The following is a 15,984-nucleotide window of genomic DNA, read 5'->3' as shown; positions in this document are numbered from 1 at the left end:
GACAGTCACCTGATGGGTGACGCTTGTGTTGGATGGGTGTGGGGTGGGTGTATGGGCCAATTCTCCTGGGAGGGTCACCTGGCCGGTGACGCCAGTGTTGAATGGGTGTGGGGTGGGTGTGTGTACCAACCCTCCTGGGAGGGTCACCTGGCCGGTGACGCCAATGTTGGATGGGTGTGGAGAGGCTGTAAGGACCAGTCGTCATGGGAGGGTCACCTGGCCGGTGACTCCTGTGCAGGATGGGTGTGGGGTGGGTGTAAGGCCCAGCGACGCCTGTGTTGGACGGGTGCCTGTCTGTGCCAGTCCGCTGCCGTAAGGGTCCAGGGGCCAGCCACATTTCTTGAGTTACTCTGCTATGGAGTTGAAAGAGCTGCATGGTAACTATGAAATCACTGCTAAAACCCATCTCAGCTTCAATGAGTCGGGCATTTGTAAGCAGAGACTCCTTCCCCTTGAGATTCAGAGCAGTTCTGCTCCCTCTCCTCTCTTAACATTGCAGACCCCAGACACTCCCCAGAGCAAGGAGATAAAGGGTCTTTTAGTTATCCATCTGAATACTCGGTCCATGGTGAAACATCAACTCAAAATGTTCCAGCTCCTACACTCAGAAAAGCCAGACATACTTCTTCTCACAGAAACATGGCTTCCTGAAGAGTCTGCCCCTGACATCTTAGTGGCAGTACCAGTTAACTATTACATCTTGCAAACAATCCGTCCACCAGGGAAAGTAGGAGGTGGGGTTGCAGCTATCATCCACAAGGATGACCAGTTTAAGTCATTAGGGATTACTGGTTGTCCCTTTGCTGACAGTTTAATTCTCAAATGTGAATCCTCTCAGTCATCTTTCACTTGCGCCCTCTTTTACAGACCTCCCCACTATATGCCTACTTTTCCTCAGGCACTGGGTGAAATGATCTCTCATTTGGCCAGCAATCATTCCTCACATCTTATTATTGGTGGCTTTAATTATTGGCCCAACGACGAACAGGAGAGTGCCATCTCAATAGAACTGGCAGGTCTTCTCTCTGGAATGAATTGCACCCAACATGTGCGTGAAGACACCCACATAAAAGGGCACACGATGGACCAAGTCTGGACACTTACCTGATTATCTCGACCCCCCTGCTCTCCCCTTGCACTTGGTTGGATCGTCATTTTATCACTTTTACTCTCTCTGATGTTCGTCCTACTACAACCCAGCTACCAAAGAACTGCATGTCCAGAAATTGGAGAAGTGCCAATATTGACCACCTCTGCTCACTTTTAACTGCTACGGCCCCGTCTGTGCCGGAGTCGGTTCAAATTCAGGCAGAGAACTTTAAGATGTAGCTTGAATCTGCATGGGACTGCGTTGTCCCTTTTAAGAAAACTAAGATTCTGAGACTCCACGACGCACAGCAGTGGTTCTCTGATGATTTAAAAATTAAGATGCTGGCGCTGAGACAAGCAGAACGCAGATGGAGACACCATTGTCTTGTAGAAGATAAGACTACATATTCTACCTTGCTGAAAGAATATAAAAATTCCATTCTTCAAACCAAGGCAGACTATTTCTCTAAGAAGATTCTAATTTCAGAAAATAAGTCTAAAGATATCGTCTCTATAGTAAATGAGCTTTCTAAACCAGACAGAATCACGTTACAACCGGCCCCTTCACAGTCCTTCTGTCATTCTCTCAACTCATATTTTATGGAGAAAATCATTGCCATCAAGGCCAGTATTTCTACCTCTACTTCTTTCACAGATGTTCCCAACTTTTGTAAGACTCCATCTCAGTTGGTTCTGATTTCCCCCCATTTCCCAGGAGACTTAAAAAGGTTGGCTCTGGTTCCCCTGCTGGTTGCTATCCTCACGTCCTTCAGGAAGTTTTTACCATATGCCCGGATCCCCCTCTTTCTCTTCTTAACAACTCACTTGAGTCTGGCATTGTCCCCAACCTTTTTAAAAGTGCGGAAATCATCCCTATTTTAAAGAAACCAGGCGCGGATCCATCTATACTCAGCAACTACTATTTCCTTACTGCCTTACCTGGGTACGGTTCTAGAGGCACATGTATCGACCCTACTTAGTTACTTTGTTGAACAGTCTCCTGTTCTGGACTCTCATCAGGCTGGGTTTCGACCCACCCATTCTACAGAGTCAGTCATCTTGACAGTTATGGATGAACTTAGGGGGGGGGGGGCAGATAGGGGCCTGTAAGAAATGGGGTTACCAAATCTCCAAGGGGGTAGCATGGAGCAGAGCGGGCAGGCCAAACTTCAGGGGACATGTGAAGCACTCACGCAGTACCCACAGACAACACACCAGGCATACCACAGAAGAGGCAGGACACCAGTTTGAGTTTGAAAAAAAAAAGTAGTTTAGTAGTGTTTCCAACCTGCAAGGCAAAAATGCATCAACAGTGGTATCATAACACGGCGCCAACTGGCACCAGAGCCAAGTGTATCAAGGGGGGATTATTTACATGGGAAGTAATGGCTGAGTCTGTAAGTCCATAGCTGAAAATAAAGAAGAATGTTTACATTGTCATTAAACCTGGGGTCACAATGGCGGGGCCAACTTAGGCTCTCATCCTTAGCAGTTTTACTCCAACCCAACCCCTGTAAAGGAAAACTTTAGGGCATCACAGTAAATCCCAACAGACAGGAACACCTGTAGTAATCAGCAATGGGATATAACCAGGGGCCTGGAATGACACGTCAGGCCAGCACCGGGGCAGGACACCTGTAATAAAAGGCACAATCACCTGCGCGGTGAGCACAAAAGCATACAATTAACCATTAGATAGGAAATTGGCCCCACCATAAGCATCTAGACCCGGGGTCTCCAACCGGTCGATCGCGAGCTACCGGTAGCTCGCGGAGACCCCGGGAGTAGCTCGCCTGGCCCTTGCTCTGATTGGAGATCTGTGGATGGGGCGGGCCGGGCGAAGCGGATGACCCGATGACGCTCCTCCGATGACGCTCCTCTCCGGGAGCTGCAGACTCCTCTCGTGAGAGTCTGACGTCATCGCCAATTGAAAACGCGCGCTGGCATCGCACTCTCTGCCACTGTGCTACGGGTGCCAGCGCGGAGCTGTAGAGTGACTTCCACCGCCAGAAGCCGCCACTGCTGCAGGTAAGCTCGCTCTTTTCGTGCCTCTTCCCCCCCCCTCACATCTGGTGCCCCTCTGACCCCCGCCCGCTGAACACGCTCCGGCTGCTCTCCTGCCTCGCTCCCTCTCTTCCCAGCAGATAGACCCCCTCCCTCTGACCCCCGCTCGGGCTGCTACCCTGCCTCGCCAGACCCCCTCCCGCTGACCCCCGCTCGGGCTGCTCTCCTGCCTCGCCAGACCCCCTCCCCCTGACCCCCGCTCAGGTCTCCTGCCTCGCCAGACCCCCTCCCCGTGACCCCCGCTCAGGTCTCCTGCCTTGCCAGACCCCCTCCCGCTGACCCCCGCTCAGGTCTCCTGCCTCGCCAGACCCCCTCCCCCTGACCCCCGCTCAGGTCTCCTGCCTCGCCAGACCCCCTCCCCCTGACCCCCGCTCAGGTCTCCTGCCTCGCCAGACTCCCTCCCCCTGACCCCCGCTCAGGTCTCCTGCCTCGCCAGACCCCCTCCCCGTGACCCCCGCTCAGGTCTCCTGCCTCGCCAGACCCCCTCCCCCTGACCCCCGCTCAGGTCTCCTGCCTCGCCAGACCCCCTCCCCCTGACCCCCGCTCGTAGTAAAATAGTAAAAAAAAAAAAAAAAAAAAAGATCCCCTTGGGCTGCAAGTTCCTTGGGTGAACTCCGAATGGGAGGTCCACTATTACAATCCCCAGCCCAGAGCCAGATAACCCCCCAAAAAGATTCTCTTTTGCCTCTCTGCAAGCCTGTTATATTGTCTCGTATCCAACTTGGGAACACGTACCTGTGGAAAGAATGATATCCAAGAGATGTACTTCCAAAATGATGCATGGTTTGAGGCACACGCTGTGAACAGTGGCTGAAAAATGTAAACCTGCTTTAGGTGGAAGGTAGTGGATTTCTGTTCATTGTGATAAAAAAATGTTTAACATTCATTGTACAAACAGCAAGCAAGCATGTTTCATCGGAATAGCGCTTGTTGGACTAGTCATCACAATATGAGACTGAAGGGGTGACTGGAGAATTATTAATTTATGTGTTCTCATAGGAACACATAGGACACGTGCTAATGCAACTTCCAGGATAATTGATAGACAAAACATTTAATGAAGTCAAACATGCCAAGGACATACAAAGGGGAATGATAGTAATTGAAATGTAAGTAGTAAAGCTGAAGATTCTGTGGGCGCTTGAAGGAGTTGTTAAAATTAAGGGCGTAGGATGAGCACTGTGGTTGAAATCTCTTGCATTGTCTTCTTTCTAATTTGTTTTGTTCGTACACGTGCAAGTAAAGTGAAATTCCTGTTCACCCTTTCTACGGCATTCATTTGCAAAACATCCACCCTTCTCAGGCGTTAGCGGGTACTGGAATAAACACTGAAAAAGATGATTCTCGTCCCACCCTCTCCCAGCACCAGCAAATATCCTAGATCTGTGGATAGTGAGACACATTGGAAATGGCATCTTCTCTATGGGTTGGGCATTACACGGTGAACGTTTGCAAGATAGCAGATGCTGTTCTAGCTTTCTTCCAAATTCCCAGTGGCATCTCTGTGGCCAGCATAGGCTTGGAGAAATAACGCTGTTTTTGCATCATTTGGCTGAGGTTCCTTTTACGAGAGCCTCTGTGCTGTTACTATCCGTCTCAAGGCGTGCCTAATGGGTAGACCCCCTCCCGCTGACCCCCGCTCGGGCTGCTCTCCTGCCTCGCCAGACTCCCTCCCCCTGACCCCCGCTCAGGTCTCCTGCCTCGCCAGACCCCCTCCCCGCGACCCCCGCTCGGGCTGCTCTCCTGCCATGCCCCGCTCCCTCTCTTCCCAGTAGCCAGGGCCCCCTCACTCTGCCCCAGCCCAGGCTGCTGTTTTGGCCTCCTCCTTGCCTCCGCTCCTCTTCCCTTCCCGGGCTGCTGTTCCCTCACCTTATAGTCACATTGTACACAGAGCCGTCTGTAAAGTAAACTAGTGTGCTTTTGTATCATTTATTGGGCTTCATTTGCATGTTTTTCATATTACGTACCCCTAATGAGGAAAGCTTGAGTGAAATGTATTTTTGTTTGCGAGGCGTATTGTTACTTTATTGTACTGCGCATTTATTAATTACTTTGCAAGTTGGTGCCATAAAGTTCTCCTGCTTTGTAATGCATGCACTCGATTGCACAGTTTATATCGAACTAGTGAGTGGTATAACCTTGGTAAGGCTTCTGAGCATTGGGTAGTTTGTGGTTAGTTGTATGTTTGCCGTGTTCAAAGTAGCATGTGCATGTAGGTATGTTACTTACACACGCAAGCTATCAACCAAATGAATTACTTTCACTACAGCAGACACCGCACCTGGGGCAGGCAATCCATTATTGGATGGCCAGAAATGTGGGCTTGGGAGTCCCAGCATGAGCTGTCCTGCGGGCTATAGAGCGAAGATTTGATAAAGGTGTACTTTGACTAATCAGGGTTGACCGAGATGCATAATAGGGAGTGACATGTTATATGCAGAGTGGGGAAATGGGGTAAGAGGAGAGAGAGAGAGAGAGAGGGAAAGGGAGAGTGGGAAGAAGTAAGAAATGGAAAGGGCGGGAGCAAAGGGGAGTGCAAAGAGTCACAATGAGAGGAGAGTGACAGGGATGGAGATGAGAGAGAAGTTCACAGAGGAGAAAGCGACAGATGGGAGGGGAACGAGTGGCAATGAGAGGGTGTGACAGAGATGCAGATGAGAGAGGGTGGCGGAGATGGTGAAGGGTGTAAGACACAAAGACACTGAAACACAGAAATGAGTGGGATGCAGAGAAAGGAAGGTGGTCATTTTTTAACACAAGTAGACACTCGACTTGCTGGGACAAGCACTCAGTATTTCCTCATCCAGCCCAGTGAGTCTCGTGGAAGCTCCCAGAAAGGGGAAGGTGTGACCAGGGGGGTGCTTGTGAGGTGGCACAGGGCGCAGTATGTCTGGCTTCGGGTTTTGTGTTTGTCACTATGTGAGCAAATCGAGTATTTCAACGTCTGCTTGCAACTGCAGAAGCCTCTGTGTACTTTTTTGAGTACAGGTCTTTAAGCCTAAACAAATGTTCTTGAATCTTGCTTTATGTGTGTACTTGATAGTGTTTAAGTGTGTTTGTACTTGTGTTGGGGTGAAGTTGATGGATATAAAGATGTTGTTACAGATCCTGTTATAACACTTTCGCAAGTGCTTTATCAATCTTCCTGCTTCCTCAAATTTGCTTGAAACTCTTTTTTTTTGCCTCAGTGCAATACCACAATCACTTACGCCTCATCACTTTCAAATGTCACCAGCCGCCCCTGATTACAGCATTATTAAAACTGTCCATGTGGTATTCTTGCCTTTTGTGGATTGAATGTGGACTTCATCAACATTTTTACTCTTGCTACAGCATCAACAGCCAATGATGGGTCAAGAGCCAGGTCCCTCCAAAAGGCCGAAGACTTACCACTTCCATCAAGAGTGGGAGAACGAATTTTTATTTACACAAATCAAAGACAACTGTGTGTGTTTAATCTGTGGAGCAAAAGTTGCAGTGGGGAAAAAGGGCAATGTTGAGAGGCATTTTACAACAAAGCACATGCATTTTGAGAGGAAGTTCCCTAAGGGAAGCAGCCTGAGGTCACAAAAAGTAAATGAACTGAAATCTGCATTGCAGACACAGCAATCTTTTTTCACAAAGCCAACGAAGAAAGCCACTGCAGCAACTGAAGCATCCTTCGTAGTTACTCATCACTTGATCAAGCACATAGCAACATTTTCAGATGGAGCAATTATGAAGGAAGCAATGCTTCTAATGGCCCACTCTTTATTCAAAGACTTTAAATTTAGCCCTGAAGTTATGTCTGGCATTTCAGATGTGCAGTTGGGGGCAAACACTATGGTACGAAGGGTATCTGCATTATCGGGCAACGTGACAGAGCAGTTGGAGCGGGATTTAAAGACATGTAAATATTTTTCTCTGCAATGTGATGAATCTGTTGATGCAAGCGATATTGCACAGTTGGCTATCTTTGTTAGAATGGTTTTTGAAGATTTCACGTATAAAGAAGAATTTTTAACTCTGTTGCCTCTGAAAACCACAACCAGAGGATCTGACATCCACAATGAGGTGAAAAATTATTTTGCGAAACAAAATGTTCCATTGAAAAAGTTAGTGGCGATAACAACTGATGGTGCACCCGCAATGATAGGGCGTCATTCTGGCTTCATTGCCAATTGTAAAGCAGATCCAGATTTCCCTCCGTTATTAAACTACCATTGCATTATACATCAACAGGCAATATGTGCAAAGGTAATGGGGTTTGATCATGTGATGACTCCTGTTGTTAAAATTATTAATTCAATTCGTGCAAAGGCCAAGCAGCACCGAACCTTCAAATTGTTCCTTGAAGAACTTTCAGCTGAGTATGGTGACCTTTTACTGCACACTCAGATCCGATGGCTTAGCAGAGGAAGAATACTGCGAAGATTCCTTTCCCTATTGCCAGAAGTCAAAGCTTTCATGGAGTCTAGAAATGAGGATACCACACAGCTGTCAAACACTGAATGGTTGCTCGATTTAGCTTTTTTGACAGATGTCACAGAGAAATTAAATTTATTGAACTACGAGTTGCAAGGCAAAAACAAGACAATAGCCAACATGATTAGTTCTGTGAAAACATTCAAAACAAAACTTAATCTTTTCATACAGCATGTACAGAAAAGAAAGTTTCAGCACTTTCCCTCAGTGCTCCAAATCCTGTCAGAAAACAACATTGAGGCTGGGATCCTTGACATACAAAAATACAGTAACCTCCTCGTGAGGCTTAATCAAGAGTTCAGTGACCGGTTTAGTGATTTTGAGCAACTGGAGCCCTGTGTGATGTTCACTTCAAACCCCTTCATGGAAGTGGATCTTAGTGACATTTCAGAGAAAATTAGTGTTCTTCTGAACCTTGACTCTGACACCATGGAAATGGAGATGGTCTCACTTCAAAATGACATTGAATTGAAATCAAGGCAATCTGACATTAATTTCTGGAGTCTTGTGGATGCAGAAAAGTTTAAGAACATCCACACAGCTGCATTGAAACTTTTTTCCCTGTTTGGCTCTACCTATCTTTGTGAATCTGCATTTTCCGATATGAACTTCATAAAATCTAAGTTTCGCACACGTCTGACTGATGAACATTTAAATGACTCCATAAGAGTTGCCCTCTCAAACTACACCCCAGATTACAAGGCATTACTGGACACCATGCAGTGTCAAGTCTCTCACTGAAATTATTTGTATGTAGTCGTAATCAATACTTGTTCAGTCGCACTTCCTGGGGAAATGACAAATCTGTTTAATTATTAAAACCAAGATTAAAGTCGCTGCAGAGAAGAATCTTCAGCCTCCTGCAAAGCTTTTTTAGTATTTGAACAAGAACAATGCAATGTGTACTGCAGGCCTGTATTACAAACACAATAAAACTTAGCTGGAGAGAAGAATCTTGAGCACGTTTCCAAATGATTATTTGCAGCATAAAAACGAATCAGTTCCACATTGAAGTTAAGATCGCTTTCCATGTATGTTTGTTAATTGAGCCGCATTACAATGATTATTTCAATGACCACTATTACTGGAAGGTCTTAATTTTGGACCTTAATTTTGGCCCTGTTAATTGAAATGACTTGAAGCGTCACAAATCCAAAGTCATTCCTTTTGGTGTTCTAGGCCTGTCTTGGGTATTTTGTTCAAACCACAGTATGGGCTCTGATGAAATTAGGATTAAAGGCAATGAAACGAGGCGTGGGGGGGTCTCGCGGAAAAATGCACAAGTTGATTCGGGTTCGGTAGCTCACGACTATGTTCACTGGTCAGAAGTAGCTCTCACTACACAAAAGGTTGGAGACCCCTGGTCTAGACAGTAACCTAGGAGCCAGGCCTAACCTCAGGGAACATCAGGCAACAGGTAAAAATGGCATTTCACTAGGCACATCACCTGGCTATGCGTATCAAACATTTCCCTGGGGGCCACTACAATATTCTACACTTCTCCCGTGGCCTTTATGATGAACCGGGGTCTCTGTAGGCAGTTCAGGGGGGGGGCCTAACCGGCCTCCTGTGGTCAACTTATCCCCCCAGCAGTCGCCAGCGGCCTTTACCCAGGTTCTGGGCACTTGGGCCCCTATCAGTCAACAAAAAGGGGGGAAGGCAGACACCGACCCTGTGTCCCGTTGCCCTCCCTATCCCCCACACAGTTAAACGTAGGCCCCACTCACCGGGCTCCCCTCGATGGCTCCTGCGGGGCTCGGTAGGTTCTGCAGGCGTCCTCTGCGGTCTCCTCTGCAGTGGGGACCAGGCACCGACAATGTGCCTCGAGGCCCCTGCCGCACAGCACTCGAGTCGCGGGGCTCTCCTCAACACCTGAGAGACCCGGGGCACCCCCTTAGTCCGGCGCAGGTCACTCGAGGCCCGCAAGGCCTCACTCAGGCCAAGGCCACACAACCGGGGCTCCCTCTTCACTCCGGGAGCCTCAGGTCTGGATGGCGGCGCTTCTCATGTGGCGGCGGGCTGGCACTGACAGCGTGCCCTGGCCACTTCTCTCCCGCCAGCCCCTGTCCTCGGGGCACAGACCGGCGGGGTGGCCTCCCGCTTCGGTCGCTCTTCCCGGGGCTCCCTCCTCTGCACGGGAGCCCCGCAACGCCTCTGACGGCTTCGCCCGGGTACCCTTGGCCTCACAGGGACCCGGGACTTTGATCTGGAGCCGGCGGGCTCTGGGTTCCTTCCGCGACCCTGCAGCAGCCTTCGCGAGGCTGCAGGCCTCTCACTTCACGTCGGCAGGGCTCCCTCTCCACACGGGGCCCTGCAGGCGACGCGCTGCCCTCCTCCCGGGCACTCGCCGGCGGGTGGGCACCCGCTTCGGTTCGCGGCCACAATCGGGGTTCCCCTTAGACCACGGGGTCCCCGCAAACGCCGTCGCTTCAGCCGGGTCCCCCTCCTACCTCACAGGGACCCGGGGCTTAGGCTCGGCTCCTCTTCTCTGGCTGCCGGCCAGCAGCCAATCCCTGCGCGGCCTTCTGGAGGCCTGGCCGTGCGGGCCAATCCGTGCGCGGAGTTGGCGAGGGCGGGCCGATGTCGCGGTCGGACGCCCCCGTCACGTGACGCGAGTGTCGGCGGCCTCAGGGCCTGACGCGGCCCTTCTTCACTTCGGCGGCCCTCTCCTGGCACCGGGGGCCACCGCGACGATAACCACCCCAGTGGGGGGGGTCCCCACGAGCGCCGGGCCGCGGCGGTGATTTCGGCGGCAATAAGGGGTAGGCTCCCTTCTATTTAATTATTTATATGGTGCTATTCACAGCGCAACGCTCCTCCCTCGGGCCACACAGCGGGGGCAGAAAATGATCTCTTCTCCAGCGCTTCGCAATTATAGCGCTTCCAAATCATAGCGCTTCTTCCAAATTACAGCGCTTGACAGGCAGGGCCTTACAGCACTTAGGGGCCACAACAGTCCCAGGGCCCAGCGCTTCCAAAGGGCCTCACAGCACCTCAGCTAGCAACAGTTCTGTTGGGGGCACAATCTTCCCCATGCGGTGCTTCAAATGGGCCACAGCTTCCCAAGGGGGGTAGACAGTCCCACTCCTCACCTCCTGGGCGCTTCTTACTCGCAGCCCTGGCGTAATTTCCGGTCCCCACAGTGTCAGGGACCTGGGTAGGGGCCCTCCCTTGTCAGGGGCCCAGGGGACAGCAGAGGGGGGGGGGTGCAGGGGTGCAGGGCCCAGCTCACAGGCCCATGTGGCGGTAGCACCTTGAAGCAGGTCCCTTCTCTTTCTTGTCCCAGCTCTGACTGACTCTCTGGTGGCACATCCCCCTTACTTATACCCTCCTCCCTGACTCGCTCCTCTCCCTCGGGCTGAGTGGTCGCTCCCCAGTGTCCCTCTGTGACACTCGGTATCGTTGTGCTGCATTGCTATATTTGACAAGTGATTCCCCACCCCTCCTTAAGCGCCTTGAGACCCTCTGGGTATGTAGTGCGCTATATAAATTCTCTGACTTGACTTGACTTGACTCCCAGGCAGTGCCAGAACCTTCTAAAATGTTGGCAAAGCTGGCCTAAACTGGCTCAAGGGCAGGGGGTGAGCACCCTGGGTGCCAGGCTTTCCCTCCAAAAGCTAGGGGTGGCTGGGTAATATTATCTAGACCGATGACCTATGCCAGTCCGGTGGCAAAACCCATGGCCATGGCATCCATTTTAAACACAGTACATTTCAGTCAGGTGCATTTTACAATGGGGGGAATTTACAAGTGCTCACACCATTACATGACTTCACATATTAACAAGGTGTCTCACACCACTCATGGCCTATACAGGTTTAATCCCATGGGGGAGACATTTTCAGATTAGGGGGGCAAAAGCGAAAAATTTCAGGGGAAAGGCCCAGTCCAACAGGGCCTTACCCAGGCCCTGGTTCTCCTGGATTTGTCAGCTGCATTCGAGACGGTCGATCATAACATTTTGATTGACCATGTCAGCAATGCCGGGATCCAGGGTCTGGCTCTAAAGTGGCTTTCCGCCTTCATCAGCAACCGGTTTCAAGCGGTACGTCTTGCAAACGTCTCCTCTAACAAGATGGAATTGACTTGCGGGGTTCCCCAGGGCTCCTCCCTTTCTCTGCTCCTCCTTAATCTGTATCTGCTTCCTTTAATCTCCTCCTTGCGAGAAAGGAAAGTTGGAACATATAATGATGCTGATGATCTTCAGTTGGTTTTCGACATCAATCTCACACCATCCTCTGTGTCTCACTTTCAAGATACCATGATCGTTATAAGTGAATGGATGAACGGAAAACAACTGAAGCTCAACCCTGATAAAACTGAGCTTATCCTCACTGGCGTGCTTGCTAACCCATGGAACTCCAACTTTTGGCCTTCAATCCTGGGCGACCCGCCTTTACCAGTCAGTTCAGCCAAAAGTTTGAGCATAGTGATAAGCAATGATCAGTTCATGAAGCCTCACATCAGCTTGGTGGTCTCTGCTGGTTTTTTCCAACTGCGGAGAATAAAGAAGATTAGCAGATTTTTGTCCAGGCAAGCCCTGACTTTAGTTATCCTGACATTGGTCATCTCCCGACTGGACTATGCCAACTCACTTTACGTAGGCATCCCGGCTTACCAACTCAGATGCCTTCAGCTTGTCCAGAATCAGGCTGCTAGGCTGATTTTTCACCGACCAAAATGGCATCACGTTAGACCGCTGATAAAAAGCCATCATTGGCTCCCAGTGGTCAAGCGTTTTGTATTCAAGGTGGGATGTACTATTTTCAAAGCTCTTCACGGCAATAGTCCAGCCTTCAACTCCTCTAAGATTCTGTTATGTCCCCTCTCATAATCTGCGATTCTCCCATCTGAATCTGGTGGTCACTCCTACTTTAAAACACAAGAAACATGGTGGCTCCAGATTTACGGCTTTAGCCCTCCAGTTCTGGAACTTGCTCCCCGTGGAGATGAGGTCTGTTACCTACTTTGCATTATTCGGGAAACAGCTGAAGACCAGGTTGTTTTCCAAGGTGTATGATAACTAGGCTACTTTCCCTCCGCTGCTACCTTACTTACTCCCCTAGCGCCAAAAAACTGAACGGTGAACATGCGCTTAACAAATATCTTTAAAATAACATAACATAACAGGGTGTAAAGGCCAGCCCTCCTGGGAGGGTCACCTGACCGGTGACACCTGTGTTGGATGTGTGTGGGGTGGGTGTATGGGCCAGCCCTCCTGGGAGGGTCACCTGACCGGTGACACCTGTGTTGGAAGTGTGTGGGATGGGTGTAAGGGCCAGCCCTCCTGAGAGGGTCACCTGACCGGTGATGCCTGTGTTGGTTGGGTGTGGGGTGGGTGTATGGGCCAGCCCTTCTGATAGGGTCACCTGACCGGTGATGCCTGTGTTGGATGTGTGTGGGGTGGGTGTATGGGCCAGCCCTACTATCAGGGTCACCTTAACGGTGACGCCTGTGTTGGTTGGGTGTGGGGTGGGTGTATGGGCCAGCCCTCCTGAGAGGGTCACCTTAACGGTGACGCCTGTGTTGGTTGTGTGTGGGATGGGTGTAAGTGCCAGCCCTACTATCAGGGTCACCTTAACGGTGACGCCTGTGTTGGTTGGGTGTGGGATGGGTGTTTGGGCCAGCCCTACTATCAGGGTCACCTGACCGGTGATGCCAGTGTTGGTTGGGTGTGGGATGGGTGTAAGTGCCAGCCCTCCTTGGAGGGTCACCTGAACGGTGACGCCTGTGTTGGATGGGTGTGAGGTGGGTGTATGGTCCAACCTCCTGGAAGGGTCCCCTCACCGGTGATGCCTGTGTTGGATGGGTGTGGGGTGGGTGTATGGGCCAGCCCTACTATCAGGGTCACCTTAACGGTGACGCCTGTGTTGGTTGGGTGTGGGATGGGTGTAAGGGCCAGCCCTCCTTGGAGGGTCACCTGAACGGTGACACCTGTGTTGGATGGGTCTGGGGTGGGTGTAAGAGACAGCCCTCCTGGGAGGGTCCCCAAACCAGTGATGCCTGTGTTGGATGGGTGTGGGGAGGGTGTAAGGACCACTCCTCCTGGGAGGGTCACCTGACCGGTGATGCCTGTGTTGAATAGGTGTGAGGTGGGTGTAAGTGCCAGCCCTCCCTGGAGGGTCACCTGACCGGTGACGCCTGTGTTGGATGGGTGTGAGGTGGGTGTATGGTCCAACCTCCTGGAAGGGTCCCCTCACCGGTGATGCCTGTGTTGGATGGGTGTGGAGAGGGTGTAAGGCCAGCCCTCGTGGAGGAAGCTGGAAAATCCCTAGACTGCGTCCAGCAGGGCACAACACTGATGTCACACCTGCCCCATGGGCCTTGAACTGCCCCGGGGCCTTTCTTTTAGTTGGGGGGGTGGGGTGGGGGTGCTTCTGCACCACCGGAAGCAGAGCACAAAAGAACAAAAGTGGCTTCCCTCCTGTGAGGGGGCTTCGGTTGGGCAGGGGATCACCTTGTGGGTGAGTGGGGGGTCGGCTCCCCGCACCCCCCTCTTTCATACCAAGGCTGCTGGAGAGTAACATAATAACAAACTGCAGGTCTGTGCTATCATCTTAGAAACAGCTGGGACGCCCCGAAACAGGACCCCCCACCAGCTGTAACTTGTCTCCCAGGAACACTCTTTCCTTTACTGCTCTTTCACTTGATGTCTCCTGCTGATAACTTGCACCCTCTTCATCCACTTTGGAAATGAGATCTGTTTCTCCTGCTTCTGGGTTCAAGTGCGTTCCCTGCAGCCCTAATATAATGTCTCTTCTCTTGGCAGGTACAGGACCGTTACCCGAGAGGTGCTCACCGCTCAGCCGAACTCCCCGCTGAGTTACCCACTCTATGGCGTCGAGCTGCTTCCTCTGTCCACCATCCTGCTTCCAGGTAACCCTCACTTGTGTGTGTTTGGGATCTCTGAATATCTGAGCTGGACAAGTCAAGGGTCCCACTGAACCCAAATAAAACAGACCTACGCGGAGACCGCGCAGGCGCTCCACGAACGTGCACGTACACACGTCTGGTGTATTGGAGTGCCTGCACTGCTCCTAACAAGACTGGTGTTTTTGCTTTGGGTAGTGGTATCTTCATGCAGACACCATGATAGGTTACTGTGTTGTGGTGGATGTGAAACACTTGATACTTCAAATATTATACACATGTGCTAATTTAGGTCATTGTTGCATGACATGTACTGATTATGGTTTCTTGTTGTGGTTTATCTAGATGCTTGATTAGGCCTTAACATGCCAGGACCCACTGAAGACATGCTGGTGTCATGTCAACATGTTCCTTCTCCAACTAGAGTCTTTGCCAGTAGATGCTGACGCCATGTCAGGCTGTCTTTACCTGCAGTCTTTGCCAGTAGATGCTGTCGCCATGTCAGGCTGTCTTTACCTGGAGTCTTTGCCAACAGATGCTGACGCCATGTCAGGCTGTCTTTACCTGGAGTCTTTGCCAGTAGATGCTGGCGCCATGTCAGGCTGTCTTTACCTGGAGTCTTTGCCAGTAGATGCTGACGCCATGTCAGGCTGTCTTTACCTGGAGTCTTTGCCAGTAGATGCTGGCGCCATGTCAGGCTGTCTTTACCTTGGGTCTTTGCCAGTAGATGCTGATGCCATGTCAGGCTGTCTTTACCTGGAGTCTTTGCCAGTAGATGCTGATGCCATGTCAGGCTGTCTTTACCTGGAGTCTTTCCCAGTAGATGCTGGCGCCATGTCAGGCTGTCTTTACCTGGAGTCTTTGCCAGTAGATGCGAACGCCATGTCAGGCTGTCTTTACCTGGAGTCTTTGCCAGTAGATGCTGATGCCATGTCAGGCTGTCTTTACCTGGAGTCTTTGCCAGTAGATGCTGATGCCATGTCAGGCTGTCTTTACCTGGAGTCTTTGCCAGTAGATGCGAACGCCATGTCAGTCTGTCTTTACCTTGGGTCTTTGCCAGTAGATGCTGAGGCCATGTCAGGCTGTCTTTACCTGGAGTCTTTGCCAGTAGATGCTGACGCCATGTCTCTTTACCTGTAGTCTTTGCCAGTAGATGCTGATGCCATGTCTCTTTACCTGTAGTCTTTGCCAGTAGATGCTGATGCCATGTCTCTTTACCTGTAGTCTTTGCCAGTAGATGCTGATGCTATGTCAGGCTGTCTTTACCTTGGGTCTTTTAATGTAGATGCTGGCGCCATGTCAGGCTGTCTTTACCAGGAGTCTTTGCCAGTAGATGCTGATGCCATGTCAGGCTGTCTTTACCTGGAGTCTTTGCCAGTAGATGCTGATGCCATGTCAGGCTGTCTTTACCTTGAGTCTTTGCCAGTAGATGCTGATGCCATGTCAGGCTGTCTTTACCTGGAGTCTTTTCCAGTAGATGCTTATGCCATGTCAGTC

The 15,984-nt window shown here is 50.7% G+C and overlaps 1 protein-coding gene across 1 annotated transcript in view; it reads left to right on the top strand.

Moving 5' to 3' along the window:
• LOC147668713 (N-acetylneuraminylgalactosylglucosyl-glucoside beta-1,4-N- acetylgalactosaminyltransferase 2-like) overlaps nucleotides 1–15,984 on the top strand; it is a 528,736-nt gene that overhangs the window by 239,235 nt on the left and 273,517 nt on the right. The window contains exon 4 of the mRNA XM_086948488.1: nucleotides 14,387–14,493. Within this exon, the coding sequence (XP_086804614.1) occupies nucleotides 14,387–14,493 (107 nt within the window). The remainder of the gene's footprint in view (nucleotides 1–14,386; nucleotides 14,494–15,984) is intronic.

The sequence above is a fragment of the Lissotriton vulgaris genome, unplaced genomic scaffold, assembly GCF_964263255.1.
Source record: "Lissotriton vulgaris unplaced genomic scaffold, aLisVul1.2 SCAFFOLD_899, whole genome shotgun sequence".
NCBI lineage: Eukaryota > Metazoa > Chordata > Amphibia > Caudata > Salamandridae > Lissotriton > Lissotriton vulgaris.
Note: the sequence above shows the minus strand (reverse complement) of the source record. Positions and strands in the feature narration are given on the sequence as shown.